The sequence below is a fragment of the Lithobates pipiens genome, unplaced genomic scaffold, assembly GCF_037356315.1.
Source record: "Lithobates pipiens isolate NorthernLeopardFrog02 unplaced genomic scaffold, aLitPip1_a1.2 Scaffold_1, whole genome shotgun sequence".
Classification (NCBI taxonomy): domain Eukaryota; kingdom Metazoa; phylum Chordata; class Amphibia; order Anura; family Ranidae; genus Lithobates; species Lithobates pipiens.
In genome coordinates this window covers 97,405,612-97,425,877 of record NW_027507685.1, presented here as the reverse complement: position 1 = coordinate 97,425,877, position 20,266 = coordinate 97,405,612, and the positions used below count along the sequence as shown (strand labels likewise).

General features: G+C 44.0%; 1 protein-coding gene across 1 annotated transcript in view; it reads left to right on the top strand.

The window, feature by feature from the left end:
- The window catches only part of FRMPD3 (FERM and PDZ domain containing 3), a 241,210-nt gene that overhangs the window by 156,596 nt on the left and 64,348 nt on the right, over positions 1–20,266 (top strand). Inside the window, exons 4-7 of the mRNA XM_077466653.1 lie at positions 4,660–4,762; positions 13,726–13,771; positions 16,189–16,293; positions 18,165–18,281. Of these exons, the coding sequence (XP_077322779.1) occupies positions 4,660–4,762; positions 13,726–13,771; positions 16,189–16,293; positions 18,165–18,281 (371 nt within the window). The remainder of the gene's footprint in view (positions 1–4,659; positions 4,763–13,725; positions 13,772–16,188; positions 16,294–18,164; positions 18,282–20,266) is intronic.

Sequence of the window (20,266 nt, the reverse complement as noted above, 5' to 3'; positions counted from 1 at the left end):
AGGTACTCAGGTATTCGGGTACTCAGATGGGCTGTGACAGGTACTCAGGTACTCAGATGGGCTGTGACAGGTACTCGGATAAGCAGATGGACTGTGACAGGTACTCAGGTACTCAGATGGGCTGGTGACAGGTACTCGGGTACTCAGATGGGCTGTGATGGGTGATGACTGGTACTTTGATGGGTGATGACAAGTCCTCTTTATTGGGGGGGGGTTAATCAGTGTGGTTGGTGTGTACACTAGGCGGTAACGAGATGTTACCTCAATCTCCTTCTCACACACGATCGGTGTGTGAGGAGGAGAACCCGGTAACATCTCGTTACCGCAGTTTGTTTACATTCTGAGATCAGCTGTGATTGGACACAGCCGGTCATGTGGTAAAGAGACAATTTCATTGGCTCTTTACTGCGATCGGGGTTGGGCTGTATCAGGGTGACAAGCCGTATCCCCGATCGCTGCTCTGCAGGAGCGCTGTGAACGTACACAGTACATGTGACCGGCTGTGATTGGACACGGCTGGTCATGTGTATTGGGGGGTGGATTGGGATGCCAATCACATAGATCAGGGATGAACTGTGTCCGAGGGGCACACCTCATCCATGATCGTCACGCTGCGGGCCCCCGGGGGCCCGCAGGAGCGCCGAAATACCGAGGACGTCATATGACGCCCACCCAGGATGGGAGATCCCATCTGTGGGCGTCATTTGACTATGGCACGGTATTGAAGTGGTTAATAAAGGCTGCTATGGCCATTTACACTCCAAACTCCAGTGTGGTCTATTTATTGGGGTTAAGATGGAAGGAAAGGGGGAAAAAGGGGAACTAAGTAAAGGGAAGGTTGGGAGTAAGGGGTTATGGAGAGTTGGTATTATCTTGAATACATTGGTCAAGTTTTGGACAAAATCTGACGGATTTTGTGGTTGGAATGTCCGACAATCACTTTAAATCACCTTTCTTCCCCCATTCTGATGCTCAGTTTGAACTTCAGCAAATTGTCGTCACCATGTATAGATGCCTAAATGCATTGAGTTGCTGCCATGTTATTGGCTGATTAGCAATTTGTGTTACCAAGCAATTGAACAGGTGTACCTAATAAAGTGGACGGTGAGTCTATATACCTTGATAATGAACGTGTCATTATCTTCGGTTTTAGAAAGATCACGGTGTGGCTGAAACTGTCACAGCATTGTGACTGGTAAAACTGTGCTGGATGTTTTATACATAGCCAGTATATTGTTCCCTTTGGAATAGAACAAATTTTACATTTCTGCTATCAGTCTATTGATATGGCAAGAACTTTTTATTTTTATTTTTTTGGAAAAAACAAGGCTTTCTTTGGCAAAATTTTATGTGTTTTCAACACAATCCATAGACAAAAAGATGTAACAAAGCTAAGAAAAAAAAAATGAAATATCACTTTGTTCTATTTTTTTATTTTTTTTTCATGAGTATTATTGTAGCTAAAAAGTGTAAATTGTATTCTACAACTTTTCCCACTTATAATAACACCAATTAAGCCAGTACAAAGCATTGCAAAATGATGTACAGTTTAAATAATGATAGTTATTATTATTATTATTATTCCGGATTTACATAGTTCCAACAGTTTGTACAGCACATTACAAAATAAAGGGAAGAAATATAATGCAACTCAATAGAGTAGGAGGACCATTTTTTCAATTTTGTGCATTTTTTTTTTTTAATGCAACATGAAAAAAAAGTAAAGAACAGAACCAGTAAAAGTAAAAAAAAAAAAAAAAAAAAGGATTACATTTTAAAGGTAAAAAACTGTGAAAGTAAATAAAGGATTAAATATCAATGGTAAAAAAACAGAAGAAAATAACAAAACTGCAGAGGAGGGGGAGACAATTTGGAGGGTTGGTTAGAGTAAACCAAACATTAATTCGGGGTTAAATAGAAACGTATTTTATATTAAAAAAAATTATATATATATCACAATCACAGTCCCCCCATCACAGAGCCCCCCAATCACACAGTCCTCTCATCTCATAGCCCTCCAATCAGACAGTACTCCCATCACAGAGCCCCCCAATCACACAGTCCCCTCATCACAATGCCCCCCAGTCACATAATTCTCACATCACAGAGCCCCCCAATCGCACAATCCTCTCATCACAGAGTCCCCCAATTGCACAATCCTCTCATCAAAGAGCCACCCAATCTCACAGTCCTCCCTTTACAGAGCCCATCCAATCACACAGTCCTCCCATCACAGAGCCCCCCAATCGCACAGTCCTCTCAACACAGAGGCCCCCAAATCACACAGTCCTCCCATCACAGAACCCTACAATCAGACAGTCCTCCCATCACAAAGCCCCCCAATCGCACAGTCCTCTAATCACAGAACCCCCAATCACACAGTCCTCTCATCACATAGCCCCCTCATTGCACAGCCCTCTAATCAGAGCCCCCCAATCGCACAGTCCTCCCATCACATAGCCCCCCAATCGCACAGTCCTCCCATCACATAGCCCCCCAATCGCACAGTCTTCTAATCACAGAGCCCCCCCAATCACACAGTCCTCCCATCACATAACCCTCCAGACAGTTCTCCCATCACAGAGCCCCCCAATCACACAATCCTCCCATCACATAGCCCCCATCACACAGCCCTCCCAGTCTGGAGAAGGTTGCCCCCCACCCTCTCCTAAATGCAGGGGGAGTCCTGCATGCTGCCTGCCCTGGCTCAGTATCATGCATTTCCATGGTGCAGACGGGCCGGTGCCGCAAACTCCATAGCAACAAATGCCACTGTGCGTCTTGGCGCTACCGTGTCATTGCTGGTTTTGGTTCTAGAGGCCAGCCAACCTACATCATGCAACTCAACAATGACCACCAATCCAGGACAAACTGGGTCCGGTGCTGGTGGCAACCTCCACGGGGAACCCAAACAGCACTCCATCGACAGATAGAGTTTCTACCTCATTCTTTTAAACCCGAACACCTTTGAATTGCACGGGTCCTGAGGCTAATTAAATGCAGATAAGGCACCGAGTGAGTTTAATTACCACCTTAATCAGCCACAGGACCCGAGAAATTAACCACTTGCCTCCCGCTCTATAGCAGAAACACGGCGGCATGGTGGTTTCAAAATCCTGACCGGACGTCATACGACGCGATCAGGATTTTGAGCCGCTGCGCGGCCCCGGGGGCGCATCGCGGCGATCGTTGTTGCGGGGTGTCAGTCTGACATCCCGCAACTACGATCTCGGTAAAGAGTCTCCGACAGAGACTCTTCACCACGTGATCAGCCGTGTCCAATCACGGCTGATCACAGTGTAAATAGGAAGAGCCGATTGATCGGTTTTTCCTCACTCGCGTCTGTCAGACACAAGTAGAGGAGAGCCGATCGGCTGCTCTTCTGACAGAGGGGGTCTATGCTGATCGATTATCAGCGCAGCCCCCCCCCCCCCCCGAGGATGCCCACACTGGACCACCAGGGACACCACCAGACCACCAGGGATGCCCAGCACCAGGTATGCCACCCTTGACCACCAGGGATGCCAGTCAGTGCACACAATGGATGCCAATCATTGCCCATAATGGATGCCAATCAGTGCCCACAATGGGCATCACTGATTGGCATGCATTATTGTTTGGCACTGATTGGCATCCATCAGTACAGTATAATACAATACAATGCTGCCTATCAGTGCCCATCCGTGCCGCCTATCAGTGCCCATCCGTGCCGCCTATCAGTGCCCATCCGTGCCGCCTATCAGTGCCCATCCGTGCCACCTATCAGTGCCCATCCATGCCCATCTGTGCCGCCTATCATGCCCATCCGTGCTGGCTATCCATGCCCATTCATGCCGGGTATCAGTGCCAATTTGTGCCACCTATCAGTGCCCATCCGTATCGCCCATCAGTGCCACCTATCAGTGCCCATCAATGCTGCCTATCAGTGTCCATCAATGCCACCTCATCAGTGCCACTTCATTGGTGCCACCTCATCGGTGCCCATCAGTGCCGCCTTATCAGTGCCCGTCAGTGCAGCCCCATCAGTGCCCATCAGTGAAGGAGAAAATGTAGTTATTTACAAAGTTTTGAAACTGAAACAAAAAAACAAACATATTTTTTTTCAAAATTTTCGGTCTTTTTTTATTTGTTTAGCAAAAAATAAAAACCGTAGAGGTAATCAAATACCACCAAAAGAAAGCTCTATTTGTGGGAAAAAAATGATAAAAATTTAATTTGGGTACAGTGTTGCATGACCACGCAATTGTCATTCAAAGTGCGACAGGGCTGAAAGCTCAAAATTGGTCTGTGCAGGAAGGTGTTTAAGTGCCCGGTATTGAAGTGGTTAATATGTGTTCGGGTTTAAAGGGATGAGGTAGCGACCATATCTACAGAGCTCCAGAAAACTGCAAAAATCCGGAAAGGGTTCCAAAACCTCCCCCACTCCATCTAAAACATAAACATAGACATACACTGCTTTTTTTTTTTATATAATTGGCGAGCTATTATGGACTTTAGAACTATTCCCCTTCCAGCGCTAAAACTCTATTCTGGATATTTTATTAGCAACATAACTGTCTGTGTTTGTCTCGCCTTCTCCGTATGCCATCCCTGAACAGAATATTAATGAAAATATGGACTCCGTTCAAATCTTTTGTGTTTTTTTTTTTTTCATTTCAGGTGGACCCTCAGAGAACAAATTGCTTTCAGGAGATCAGATTTTAGCGATCGATAATGAGGATGTGAGCGGGTCTCCGAGGGAGAGATTCATCGAGCTGGTCAGGTAAGGAAAAAAAAAAAAAGGAGATAGCTCTATTAATGGGTTGGTAGCGACTTATTGCAGAGCTCAGCCTATTGGTATTCTATTGAAAAGCATTTCAAAAGTGATTACTGACCGATAGTGCGGAGATGTTTCCAGGTCAGTTTGGCGATCGGTTTGTACTTTGCTTTTATTTTTCTTTACAAGTCAGCGGGAGTCTTTACTCTCCAAGGGGAGACCTTGAGGCTTATCAGGGTTTCGGGAACAGAACAGTCCAATTAAACCAATAGAAACGTACGAACACCTCTTAACCGCTTAAAGACCGAGCCTCTTTCTGAGATTTGTTGTTTACGAGTTAAAAAAACGTTTTTTTGCTAGAAAATTACATAGAACCCCCAAACATATATATATATATTTATATATATATATATATATATATATATATATATATATACATATATATATATATATATATATATATATATATATATATATATATATATATATAATTTTTAACACCCCAGAGCAGCCATTCTCAACCAGGGTTCCGTGGATCCCTGGGGTTCCTCCAGAGGTTGCTAGGGGTTCCTTGAGCTGTGGTTGATGAACCACCTATTTGATGATGTCTACAGAGTTCAAGGTTCAGCACTACTTAGCAAAGCCAACAGCATGTCACCAAATATCTTTTTAGCTGTCTTTAATGGTGGCATTCTGAACACCACTTTAAGGGGGACATTCTTCCTATTGACCATCAGTATAAGGAGAATTGTCACTATTGAGCCATGATGATTTGGTTTTAGGAAGGGTTCCTCGAAACATGATAATTATTTTTGGGGTTCCTCTAGGGTTAAAAGGTTGAGAAAGCCTGCCTTAGAGAATTAAATGGCGGCCGTTTCAATGCTTTTTGTCACACCGTATTTGCGCAGTGGTCTTACAAGCGCACTTTTGTTTGGAAAAAATACACCTAAACTACACAACAGTAAAGTTAGCCCAATTTTTTTTTATATTGTGAAAGATAACGTTACGATGAGTAAATTGATATCCAACATGTCATGCTTCAAAATTGTGCCCGTTCGTGGAATGGCGACAAACTTTTACTCTTGAAAAATCCCCCCCCCCTTTTTTTTATTTATTTTTTTTTTTTTTGACACGTATGTGGAGAGAGTGAATAGGTGTGAATGGAATGAGTGGGTGGGAAAGAATGAGAGCAATAAATGGGTATATTATATTAATAGAGATATGGATTCAATAAGAAAATAAATAAGATTTCAGATAAATCGATGTGATATAGGAATAGACTTATGGTTTGATAAGGATAGTAGAAGGTAATCCATATTCAGTAATAGTTAACATGTGGATATGTAAATGTTGTATAAAAATTAGTAAAAAAATGTTTTGTTAAATAAAGATTATTAAAAAAAAAAATCTTCATAAGTGACGTTTTAAAACAAAATTCTACAGGTTGCATGTTTTGAGTAAAGCCCTGTACACACAGTCGGAAATTCCAATGGAAAAGGTCCGATTGGATTATATTGTCGGAAAATCCGATCATATGTGGGCTCTATCTGACTTTTTCTGTCGGAAATTTAGAAAAAATTTGAGAGCATGCTCTAAAATTTTCAGACAAAAAAAATCCGATCTGACTTTTTCCGATCGTTTGTAGAGAATTCCGACGGACAAAGTGCCACGCATGCTCAGATCAAATTTATGAGACCAAAGCTATTGGTTACTAGCCTCTACGTAGTCCCGTCGTACGTAACGTACGTCACCACGTTCCGAACGATCGGATTTTCTGGCAACTTTGTCCGACCGTGTGTATGCAACAACCAGTTTTCGGACAAAACCCGTCTGAAAAAATCAGACGGATTTTGTGGTCGGAATGTCCGACCATATGTACAAGGCATGACAGAGGAGGTGTAGGGCTAGAATTATCGCTCTTGCTCTACCGATCGTGCCAATACTTCACATGTGTGGTCTGAACACTGTTTTCATATGCGGGCGCTACTCATATATGCGTTCGCTTCCGTGTGCGAACTTGGCGTGAAAGGCACGTTTACATTTTTTTTCGCATTTATTTTACCTTTTATTTTTTATTTTTACACTGTTTTCTTTAAAAAAAATGGTGTCACTTTTATTCCTATTACAAGGGATGTAAACATCCCTTGTAATAGAAAGAAAAAGCATGAATATGGGATCTGGGGGCAAAAAGACCTCACATCTCATATTTACACTAAAATGCAATAAAAAAAGAAATACAATTTTTGTCATTTGAAAAAAAAAGAAAAAAAAGGGCCCTTTAAGAGCTATGGGCGGAAGTGACGTTTTGATGTCGCTTCCGCCCTGCAATGATATGGAAACGGGTGGGGGGCCATCTTTCCCACACTCATCTCCATACCAAGCCAGGAGAAGGATTTGATTGCCTCCGCCGCTACCGATGGCTCTGGTAAGCAGCGGAGGGGGGGGGGGACCCTTCTCCCGCCGCCGATAAAAGTGATCTTGCGGCGAATCTGCCACAGAGACCATTTTTATCTGAAAGTGGACAGCCTGCTGAAGAAGAGGATACCGGGGCTATGGCAGCTAGCTGCTGCTATAACAACGATATTCCTCTTCAAAGTACCGACGTAAAACTGCGGCGGGCGGTTCGTAAGTGGTTAAAGCGGGAGTCCGCCATTTTTTTTTTTTTTTAAAAGCCAGCAGCTACAAATACTGCAGCTGCAGAATTTTAAAATAATGACACTTACCCGCCCAGCGCGCCCGCGATGTCGGCACCCGAAGCCGATCTCTCGATCGTCTCTCGGGTGCTGCTGCCGCCATCTTGGGAATGGGAATCAGGAAGTGGAGCCTTTCGGCTTCATTTCCCGGTTCCCTACTGCGCATGCGCGAGTCGCGCTGCGCAATAAGGATGGTCCCCGCTGTCTCTGGGATCCGTGTGTTTCCCAGCAGGCAGCGGGGGACCTTCGGAAAGGGGCGTAGATTCTGCGGAAAGGGGCGTACCTTCTGCAGAATCTACGCCGGAAGTGGGTGCAGATACCTGTACTGTACAGGTACCTGCACCCCCTCCCCCCTGAAAGGTGCCAATTGTGGCGCTGGAGGGGGGGAGGGTTCCAATGAGCGGAAGGTCCACTTTAGGGTGGACCTCCGCTTTAAATAACAATTGCTATAGTCCTGAACTACCAGCAGGTAATACACTTAGGGGAATATTTATGAAGCTGCAGTATGGCCTTACTGTGCTTTACAAATGTGCTTACCGCTTTTCTTTATTTGTGAGACCATGGAGAGGTTATTTTCTGAAAGCCTTGTGCCATCAGTAGAGGCGCACAGCGAGGCGCAACGCACATATTCATATTTTACAAAATGGTGTGCACATCCCCCATTTACTATAGCGATCTCGGCACATGGGAGAATGCAATCTGTGCACCACTATGGACATGGCGCATGGCATCTCCAAATCAATATTGACAGAAGATGGGGGAGCCAATATTATGGGGTGATGTGAGGAAGTTTAGTAACAACTGCCCAAGTAACAAATATGCCCAAAACAGAATGAGAAAGTAACTTTTTCAGAGAAAGCCTGCTGTGCCCGCAAGTACCTTTAGGACGGCGTTAGATCAACGTAAGCACTGCGCATGCGCAAGCGACTGTTGCGCTCTTTCACATGCGTTTGTTCACTGCGTAGCCAAAATCTTAGTAAATGTCAAGTAAAGCTGTACATGCAATTGTGTGGGTTGAAGGGGCACACCTCTAATCTTGACACATTTTTTTTTTTTACACCCCTCCACCTTTATGTATTTTTTTAAGGAGATTTGCACATAGGTCATGTTAGCATGTTACGTTGCCAACATGTGACATGCACCTTGTTAAAATTATGTAAAAAGATTCTCACTCCTCTAGATGCTCCTAAAACGGCATGCAACCTTCCTGCTCTAATGCATACAATTTCCTTGGGCTAACTTTCGCTTTTAAAGGGGAACTCCACACTCCATTCTCCAATGCTTTTGTCTCCCCCCTCTGACCCCTTGGATTTCCATGGGCTAACTTTTGCTTTTAAAGGGGAACGCCACACTCCATTCTCCAATGCTCATGTCTCCCCCTCTAACCCCTTGGATTTCCATGGGCTAACTTTCCCTTTTAAAGGAGAACGCCACACTCCATTCTCCAATGCTCATGTCTCCCCCCTCTGACCCCTTGGATTTCCATGGGCTAACTTTTGTTTTAAAGGGAAGCGCCACACTCCATTCTCCAATGCTCATGTCTCCCCCTCTAACCCCTTGGATTTCCATGGGCTAACTTTCCATTTTAAAGGGGAATGCCACACTTCATTCTCCAATGCTTGTGTCTCCCCCCTCTAACCCCTTGGATTTCCATGGGCTAACTTTCCCCTTTAAAGGGAAGCGCCACACTCCATTCTCCAATGCTCGTGTCTACCCCCTCTAAACCCTTGGATTTCCATGGGCTAACTTTCCCTTTTAAATGGGGAACTCCACACTCCACTCTGTTTTCCAAAGGCTGTAAGCTGCCTATACCAATCCAAGCCACATCCTTTTTCAGAGCTTATAACAGGGCCAGCTAGGAAAGGGGGAGAAGAGTGATCACCCAAACTCCTCCTGAACCATACAAGGCCACATGCACGTAACATAGCTGGCTACCATTGGGGCTTGTTTGGCTCAACCCAATACCAACCACAAAGCACCTTGTACCCACTAGTTTAAAGGGGTTTCCCACATTCCGTAAAGCCCCCTATCTGCAGCCCCCCCACAACCCCAGCCTAGGGTTGTGTGGAAGAGGCCCTTGTCCCCCTGAATAGGGGAACAAGGTGCTTGACTTTTGGGGTGCCCGAGCCCCTCCTGCCCCAAAGCATCCACCCCCCCCTTCATGGGCTGGCTTGCTGTGTGTTTGGCTAGGGGCTTGTTAGTGTGTGGGAGGGGCACAATATTTTTTTTTAGTTTGGGGTGGGATTTTTCATGTGGAGGTTCTCATTTTAAGACTTACCAGACCCAAATGAACATGTATGTATTGGGGGGCAGACTATTTTTTGTTTTGGGTTAAAATCTTGCAGCTGCAATGTAGATTTGTAAGTTTTCTCCAAAGCCGTACATCTTTGAAGCAGCATTTTGGATACATGCTACAGATGCACCACTTTACAGGCAGAGGAAGTCCTTCCCCCATCCCCCCAAGTTACTAGCTTTTAAGAAATGTTTCATTTTTAAAGGCTCTTCTCCTTGTTTCCTTTTTGGGGTTGTCCAAATTGGGGACATTGATATATGTCCCTCAGGGTGGGACCTAGGCCCCCATACCCATTTTAAGGCCAATAACTAGAATATAAGTCAGCCAAGTGGGGACTCGCAAAATTAACAAATCAGTTCCCATAGACTGCAATGATATTTGTTGTATAACTTTTGCCCATGTAAAGCCCCGTACACACTATCAGATTGTCTGCTGAGTTTTTCCTTCAGATTTACCAAAACCATATAATATGAGGTCAAACCTCAGGAGTTTCAATGTGTATGCAATCAGGCAGGCCCTTCTACTACATGGTTTTGGTAAATCTGAAGGAAAAACTCAGCAGACAATCTGATAGTGTGTACGGGGCTTTAGGCTCTTTGTTTGCCCCCCTGGACTGGGGGGTGTTTGTCCCATCTGTAATTTTGTAACATGCTGGATGGTGTGCTTAGTTTTGGACAGGGGGTGGCTTATTTTGTGCTACCTGCATTTGGGTTTTTCTGGGCATGCTCAGTGACGTTGGTTTTTTGTTGTGGCTTTTGGTGTGTGAAAATCATTTGTGTTGGTCTAGGCATGCTCAGGGAATTTGTTATTTTTTTGGAGCTTTTTGTGCGTGAATTAAAAAAAAAAAAAAGTACATATAGTCAGATGAAGGCCCACTTCAAACATGTTCAGAAGCTCTTGCATGGCGGCTCTTATGCACCCAACAACAGCTCAAACCACAGTATTACTGAAAGGAGCGCCAGACCAAATACGGACCAGAGTCAAAGATCATTTTAATTGTTGCTAAGTAAGCTGTATGTAGCACCCTCTACTGTAGAGTGCTAGGTGTACATAGTTGTAAGCTGTAGGTAAATTTAGCCTGGCTGAGAGCCAGGCTGGGTTGAACCTGGGTCAGGGATGAGTGACTCAGGGAGGCTGGTTGACTCATCAGGCAGCTCCTCTGTTACCTCCCCCTACTTGCTGTAACCTTGGAGAAGCCAGTGGCTAGGAGGAGCTGCCTAGAGTATTGATGAGGGCCTCAGCCAATCCCCAGAAATGTAGGCTGGCAGGGGGTGGGTACCTCTTAAATACTCTTGTGTCATGCCAGCAGGGGCAGATTGGAAACTGAAGATGGAGTGCCAAGGAGGCTGTCGTGCCCTTAAGGGTATTCTGGGGGGGTCCTTGAACTGAGGTTGATTGACCTCCCATTTGATGGACCAATGCCACTTGGCAGAGCTGGTAGCAAGACGCCAATTGTCTTTTCAGCTATCTGTAAAGTTGACATTTTAACTGCCTCTGTAAGGGTCATGCTCGCTATTGATCCCTAATGAATTGGTTTTAGTAAGGGTTCCCTGAGTGTTGAAAATTATTTTAGAGGCTCCTCTGTGGTAAAAAAGTTGAGATAGACTGTAGCGGATATCCACTCTTCATTATAAAGGGCCCTTTAAGAAGCATTAAGAAAAGGCTTGCATTTGGGTCCTGGTATGAGCAATTGTGTCCAGTGCAAGGTGGGAAAAATTACCAGTCTATGAACTGTATTCCACAAGTTTGAGTTTAATGGGGAAGACCATTAAGAAGGCCTAAGACATCGGCTAGATGCCTGTAGGAAATTAGCATATCTGTCTTATTGTGTTTTGATCTTTACAATTAGTAAACTAGAATGGACTGGTAAGTGTTTTTCCTTAACCACTTCCCGACCAGCGCACGACGATGTACGTCGACAGAATGGCACGGGCAGGCATATTGGCGTACAGGTACGTCCAATATTTGATGCCGCCCTGCCATCGCTGGTCGGGACCCCCGTGAGTCCGGTTGCGGGACCCGCGGACTCGATCGCCGCGGGCATCCCCGCGATTGTCTCACGGAGCGGCCGAATGGAGGAAATGCTGTATAAACAACATTTCTCCATTCTGCCTAGCAACTAGTGACGCTGATCTCTGCTCCATGTGATTGGAGCAGAGATCAGTGTACACTAAATGAAAGCCCAACCCCCCCACAGTTAGTAACACAGTTAGTAACACACCCCTAGGAACACTTAACCCCTACACTGCCACCCACTGGTTAACCCTTTCACTGCCAGTGTCATTTACACAGGAATCACTGCATTTATATAGCAGTGATTACTGTATAAATGACAATGGTCCCAAAAATGTGTCAAAAATGTCCGATGGGTCCCCCACAATGTCGCAGTCACAATAAAAATCACTGATCGCCGCCATTACTAGTAAAAAAAATAAAAAAATAAAATTATTAATAAAAATGCTATAAAACTATCCCTATTTTGTAAACGCTATAACTTTTGCGCAAACCAATCAATAATCGCTTATTGCGATTTTTTTTACCAAAAATATGTAGAAGAATACGTATCGGCCTAAACTGAGGGAAAAAAATGTTTTTTTATATATATTTTTGGGGGATATTTATTATAACAAAAAGTAAAAAATAATGTGTTTTTTTCAAAATTGTCGCTCTATTTTTGTTTATAGCGCAAAAAATAAAAATCGCAGAGGTAATCAAATACCACCAAAAGAAAGCTCTATTTGTGGGAAAAAAAGGACGCCAATTTTGTTTGGGAGCCACGTCGCACGACCGCGCAATTGTCAGTTAAAGCGACGCAGTGCCGAATCGCAAAAAGTGGTCTGGTCTTTGACCAGCAAAATGGTCCGGTCTGCAAGTGGTTAAAGAACACTTTTTTTTTCCAAAAACATCAACATTTTTGTGGCTTGTGGAAAATCAAATGTTTTCTGATGTAATTTTGGAAGGGTAAATATCTACAAAGGAGGCCCAGGTAGCAGTAACAACCCAATAGGTGTTTCTAATACTTCCCCACACCATCTCCATTTTTGGTTTTACATTCACTATATTACCAAAAGTATTGGAACGCCTGCCTTTACACGCACATGGACTTTAATGGCATCCCAGTCTTAGTCCGTAGGGTTCAATTATGAGTTGGCCCACCCTTTGCAGGTATAACAGCTCCAACTCTTCTGGGAAGGCTGTCCACGAGGTTTAGGAGGGTGTCTATGGGAATGTTTGACCATTCTTCCAGAAGCACATTTGTGAGGTCAGGCACTGATGTTGGTCGAGAAGCCCTGCACAGTGATTTTGGAACAGGAAGGGGCCATCCCCAAACTGTTCCTACAAAGTTGGGAACATGAAATTGCCCAAAATGTCTTGGTATGCTGACGCCTTAAGACATTTCTCTTCATTGGAACTAAGGGGCCAAGCCCAACCCCTGAAAAACAACCCCACACCATAATCTCCCCTCGACCAAATGATTTGGACCAGTGCACAAAGTAAGGTCCATGAAGACATGGATGAGCGAGTTTGGGGTGGAGGAACTTCAGTGGCCTGCACAGAGTTCTGACCTCAACCCGACAGAACACAAACATTACCATAGACACACTCCTAAACCTTGTGGACGGCCTTACCAGAAGAGTTGAAGCTTTTATAGTTGCAAAGGGTGGACCAACTCAATATTGAACCCTATGGACTAATACTGGGATGCCATTAAAGTTAATGTGCATGTGAAGGCATCCCAATATTTTTGCTAATATAGTGTATCTTTAATTTGCAAAAACAATAATTGACGTGTAAAATATTTTAGTTGTATGCTCAACCCCATATTTGATTTCAACCCTTCCGAAAGGCAATTTTGTTCAGTTCTCCTTCATTTTAGAGTTTGTAACATGGCATTGATGTGTTTTCATACTGTGATCTTTGGATATTAATTATTATATTAAAACCAGAAAATGGTGCATACATTATTTTTTTGGATGCTGCAGGAATGCAAAGGAGTCCATCACTTTGACAGTTCTACAACCTCATCAAGTAAGTGATTGGGTTTTGTTATACTGCACATCATTTGCTTAATCATCCCTTTATCATAATGTTGGATGGCTGTTGATAGTTGGAAAGCCCTTGAAAGATCATGACAAATCAAAAAGTGGGATAATTGGCTGTAATGTCCGGACTGTATTTTATGATTTAGGGCAAACTCTAGGGCAGAAGAAAAAAATTACCCTTGTGCTGTGAACCCCCTACCAGTGGCATAACAATAGCCATAACAGCCCACATGGACGACCGTTGATTATCCTGCTGTCAGTAGCTGTTAAGGACACCAGTGGTTGCAGACACTGATGAGTCCTTAAAGTGGTTGTAAAGGCAGATTTTTTATGCATTAAGATAAAAAAAATACCTTCTGTGTTCATCAGCCCCCCTAATACTTACCTAAAGCCCCTTTACCATCTAGCCTGGGACACTCTCTCCTCATTGGCTGAGACAGCAGCAAAGCATCATTGGCTCCCGCTGCTGTTAAACAAAGTCAGTGAGCCAATGAGGAGAGAGAGGGGGTGGGGCTCCGTGTCTGAATAGACACAGGGAGCTGCGGCTCAAGTGCCCCCCATAGCAAGCTACTTGCTGTGGGGGCACTCAACAGGGGGAGAGGGGCCAGGAGCACTGAAGAGGGACCCGAGAAGAGGAGGATCCAGGCTGCCCTGTGCAAAACCAACTGCACAGGGCAGGTAAGTATAACAGTTTTGTTATTTTTAACAAAAATAAAAACGGAGACTTTCGTATCCCTCCATAATTTAAAGGGGGATCCCCGGCAAAAAAAAAAAAGCATGAAGTACTTTGTCCAGCGATGCAGATCTACATTAATCATGATGCCCGACACCCACCAAAAGAATAAAAAATGGTTACCGCTGGTCCTGTCTCTTCACTCCTGCCGGATCACAGTTCAGGCAGATGACAGTTGATATAACAATGGGGCAGGACTCAGAGTGATGTCATTGACCATATATGAACATGTCATGGATCTGCATTACCGGAGAATGTCATTAATGACGTATGCACATCATGGGACGTCTCTTTAATTAAAGAATGTATCAAAAACTATGCCCGTGTGTTTACATTTTTTTTGTGAACCAGTCTAGGTACCCCTTATACATTCACATGGGGGGGTAACCGGTTTCTGAGGGACCCTTTATTGTTACCGAAAGCTTCCAGATCCTTATAAACCCCCTACCTGCAGATTGCCACAACCACCAGGCCAGAGCTGTGAGAAGGAGGCCCTTGGGCTAATCAGCATTGGTACCCCACCCATATTGGGGGCATGTGGCTTGGTATGATTCGGGGGGAGGCACATGCTCGCCCCCCCCCTTTCCTGGCCTGCCAGGCCGCATGCTCGGGTAAGGAGCTGGTATGGATTTTTGGAGGGGCTTCGCTTTCTTTTCTTTTTCTTGATTTTTGTGTAGGGACCCTATTAAAAATTCAGACCTGCCCTTTTTTTTGTGGGGGTGCACCAGTAACATTTATACCACCTAGGATAAGGGTCTGGCATAGGTGAATGGAATCCCTGGCTGTTCTGTCATTGTTGCTGTAGTGGGTTGCATACATTGTATAGATATCTAATATACCGTATGTTCATTTCTAATGATTTATTCACTTAACTATTGAGGTATTAAAGATTAGGACACACCCAGGCATGTTATTTAATGCAATTTAGCAGTTTTAAAGTTTCACTATAAACATTACTATATATTTTTTCTTTAGTACATAGGCCCCAGGGCAATGTCCATCTCCACATGTCATTTGTTTGATAATCCCTTGCCTATTAGCCTAGAAAATGGGCATTACTATTTTTAAATTTTTGGCTCCCATTGGCTTCAAAAAGGTTTGGATTCAGCATGGTAATGTTCGCCAAACCTGCCCCGAACTGCACCCCGGAAAGTCTCTAAATCATCACTACTAGTCACCTTCTTTTCGCTTTCCTTTTGCATTCGGCCATTGAAAGTTAAGAGATGACTTTCTGTGCCTTCATTTACCATTTACACTAGGTGTCTAAGCTGCCATTGGGTGCCTAAGGCAAATGAGTCACATGATCAGGGTGGGGCAAGAAAGGATGAAGGAGAGGGGGCAGCTATGGCGAGATCCGCTCCTGGCTCCACATTGGTTGGCTGCTTCTTGCCTTCTGAAGGACCTGGCTGCCAAACTCATAGCCCAGCAATGCAGATAGCACTGGTGGTCTACCCCCATGAGGAAGAGAGGGCAAAGTAATGTCAGATTGACAGTTGAGACCCTCTTGGAGAGCCACTGCGAGTTCCATTGAAAAGGTTTTGCTTGAAGGAATCCTTTTGGTTAATATATTTAGCTTATTAAAAAAAATGTGATTTTGCAGTAATAAAATCGTTTTTTGTGTGTGTGTGTGTTTGCAATAAATTCCAAACATTTGATTTGTGTTCTTGTAGTCTCCAAAATCTGCATTCATTAGCGCAGCCAAGAAGGAGAAGCTTCGCTCCAACCCAACTAGGGTCCGATTTTCTGAATTGGTCACTGTTGGCGATACAGACGCAGTAAGTAATGAGAGCAAAACTTTCTTTTTTTTTTCGTTTTAGATGAAGTGGAGAGGGGTTACAAAACCTGTCAAGTTTTTATTGCTGCCCCCGTTAGGGAGAGTCAGCATCTCTATTTGTCCCGATAACCAGGGAAAGTAAAAGAAAATCCTAAGTTTGGAGTTGTCACAGGAGTAGAGGGGAAATCTCCCAGGGCAAATACTAGTACTGATGGCAACCAGGGATTCCCTCACTTTGGAAGAGTTTCCACCCACTTCCTGTTGTGGCTATGCATCAGGAAGTTAAGGGAAATCTCCCCGATGGGACGCCAATGGCACCATAAACTGACCTTACTCTATCCATACAGTGGCGGCTGGTGGCATATTTTTTTTGTGGGGGGACACCCACAGCCACCCCCACCCTCGGTCAGTCAGGTCAAACCCCCCCCACGGTTGGTCAGTTACCAGCCCTGCACTTACCCCATCTATGGTGCGGGCAGTGTTACCCCCTGCGTCTCCTCCTCAGCATTACAATGGCTTCTGCCGTGCGTCTCTTCCCTCCCCCTCCTATGCCAATCGGATTGCTTCTTTTTTCGGTGGACCACTTTCTGATTGGCCGGGAGGAGAATCAGGAAGACAATAGCGAATGTTCATTCGCTATTGTAACATAACTGGGGGTGCTCAGGGCACAGTGCTTTGAGCCCTGAGCCAACCCTTATTTGAAGCCTATTAGAGCCTCTGGCTCTAATAACATGCTTCAAAAAAAAAATCCCAATAGGAATCCATGCGTCCGGTGCCCAGCATGTAGATTAGGGCACCGGACTCTTGGATGGGGAGGCGGCTGCCTGTGCACCCTGCATTACAGACTACCACTCCCAAAATGTTTAAAAGAAATCACAAAGAACCTTATCTTTATGGTGTTAACTACTAGCCCCTTCGATCCATCATGTAATAGAGATGAACAAAGGCAGGCATGTTTAAAGTCCGTTGCAACCCATGTGTTATTTAACATCAAAAGAGATATATGGAAGTCCATTTTTTTTTTGTAGAATCATAATTACCTAGCTGGATGCAGCATTGGACCAGTTCTGCCCAGTTCTGCATCTGTCCCCTGTTGACTCTAACACTGAGAAGACGGTGAGAACCTGGTATTTGATGGCTCGGTTCTCACAGTTCCCTGAACAGAGAGCTGTTGACTGTCAGTCAGTGACTTTCTGCTCTTCAACCTCCCCCCCCCCATGCTCACTGAAGCACAGGGCTGTTGAGGTGGATGGCTGGATCAGCCTCTCAGTGGCTTACTGAGAGGCTGAGCCAGGTGCCAGTCCAGGCATGTGGGCAGATATCCATATGGTTGTGATCTTTCCCGAGCCTGGACCGACTCTGACACATCAGCAGACAGTGGACTTCAGCCCGCTGTCTGCTGAAAACGGGTCACAGGAGTGCTGAAAAAGGGTCATGGGAGAAGAACAGCCAAGTGAGCTTTCCTCATACTTATGGTCATATCTTACTATATTGAGTATCATAAAAAATAACGCAGAGTAATTAAACAAGCTGTTGTAGAATTAATGTAATATTTTCTTTAAAGACCAAAAATTGCAGAAGCTGCTTACTTTCAGACTCTCACATTCTCTGAGACTATATAGGGCCCTACAGAGCAGAAAATTAGGGGGGGGGATTCATTTTTCTCATTTATGAAGTTTTTTGACCACATTGGAGATTGCAATACTAACTCATATTATAAATTACAGTTAACAAAACAGTACGAAAAGACTTCATACAAGAGAAATACTTTGTAATAGATCTGAGATTATTTGTTCCTTGGTTATACTAGTAAGCGTGTTGCTTCTGTATTATGCTTACCATTTGAAAACTATTCTTTTCGTTTTATCCTAGGACATGTTGAAGATGAAAGACTCTCCTCCCCTTCTCCTCATTCCGAATGTCCTCAAAGTATTTTTGGAGAATGGACAAATAAAATCCTTCACTTTTGATGGGAGAACAACAGTCAAGGCAAGATAGTTCCATCCTACCAAAATGCAGTATGCTAGCAATCACACTATACTTATCTATTTCAAATCTATAGCTAACAAATAGAAATTCGTTTTGAGGTACCAATGGCACCTGACCCACTTGACATTTAATTTTTGAAGCAGGAGATAACACTGGACTGTCTGTAGGGTAATAAAGAGCTCTCAAGGAACTCTTTGGAAAAAAAAGCCTTAAAGCCCAACTCCAGTTCGAATTGTTCTGTGTTGGCAGTATTGATCTCCTGTCTGCTGTGCCAGGATCAAATAAAATTGTGTAAATTTTAACATCTGGTACCTGAAAATACCTTAAAAGTCTGGATCATGCATGGTGGGAAAGGAGCAGCTACTATGGAAGAAGACCACAGCTGCATGGGTAAGAGAACTCAAGAAAAAATTTAATTGAAAAAGTCGGGCTGAAATCGGACCTGAATCGATAAATGTGGATGCACCGGACTCCTGCTGTGAGCCGCTGCGTGCTCATATGTGAATCCAGCCTCAAATAATGGACCTTATTTAACAAGGTCTTGGATTGCCGTACTGACAAAGTACACTGTATGGCCAACAATTTGTAGACACTTGATCATAACACCTATATGAGCGTGTTGCACTTCCTATTCTAAAATTATGGCCATTTATGTGTAGTTGGCTCCCTTCTTGGTAACAACAGCTTCTACTCTTCCGATAAGGCTTCCTACAAGACTTGTGAGTGTGTCCATTAAAATTTGTGTCCATTCAGCCAAAGGAAAATTTGTGAGGTCAGGTACTAATGTTAGACTAAATAACATGCCTTATAGTTGGTGTTCCAAATGATAGCAGCGGTGATCAGGAGGGTTGAGGTTGGGGCTCTCTGCAGGCCACGAAAAGTTCCTCAACACCAAACGATATCTTCTTGGATCTGGCTCATGCTGGAACAGAAAAAGGCCTTCACCAAAGGTTGGAGATGCACAGTTGTCTAAAATACCTTTTTGTGCTGTAGCATAAACAGTATGTCACTGGAAACACCTGAACTCAATTATCTTGAGGGTTGTCCACATACGTTTGGCCATGTAGATAGATGTGATGGTCAGATCATATCCTTGACTACCACCTTGTATATGCAGGGATGCCAAAGAACCCATCCTTATCCCTTGTGCTTGTTTGTGCATCTGCAATTACATAGTAGGTGAGGTTGAAAAGAGACACAAGCCCATCAAGTCCAACCTATGTGTGTGATTATATGTCAGTATTACCTTGTATATCCCTGTATGTTGTGGTCGTTCAGGTGCTTATCTAATAGTTTTTTTAAACTATTGATGCCCCTCGCTAAGACCACCACCTGTGGAAGGGAATTCTACATCCTTGCCACTTGTATAGTAAAGAACCCTCAATGTAGTTTAAGGTTTAACCTCATTTCTTCTAATTTTAATGTGTCGCTACGTGTCTTGTTAAACTCCTTTCTGCGAAAAAGTATTCTCCCTATTGTGGGGTCATCAGTAGGGTATTCGTAAATTGAAATCATATCCCCTCTCAAGCGTCTCTTCTCCAGAGAGAATAAGTTCAGTGCTCGCAACCTTTCCTCATAACTAATATCTTCCAGACCCATTATTCGTTTTGTTGCCCTTCTTTGTACTCACTCCGTTTCCAGTACATCCTTCCTGAGGACTGGTGCCCAGAACTGGACAGCATACTCCAGGTGCGGCCGGACCAGAGTCTTGTAGAGCGGGAGAATTATCGTTTTATCTCTGAAGTTGATCCCCTTTTTAATGCATGCCAGTATTCTGTTTGCTTTGTTAGCAGCAGCTTGGCATTGCATGCCATTGCTGAGCCTATCATCTACTAGGACCCCCAGGTTCTTTTCCTTCCTAGATTAAATCAATAAAGATGCTGTGCTTTAACATTTTATTACATAAGACGTGCACAACGGAAAAAAATAGTTTTGTTTCCTTTCAGCTTAGTCCATTAAGTTAATAATTTTTTTCTTCATATTCG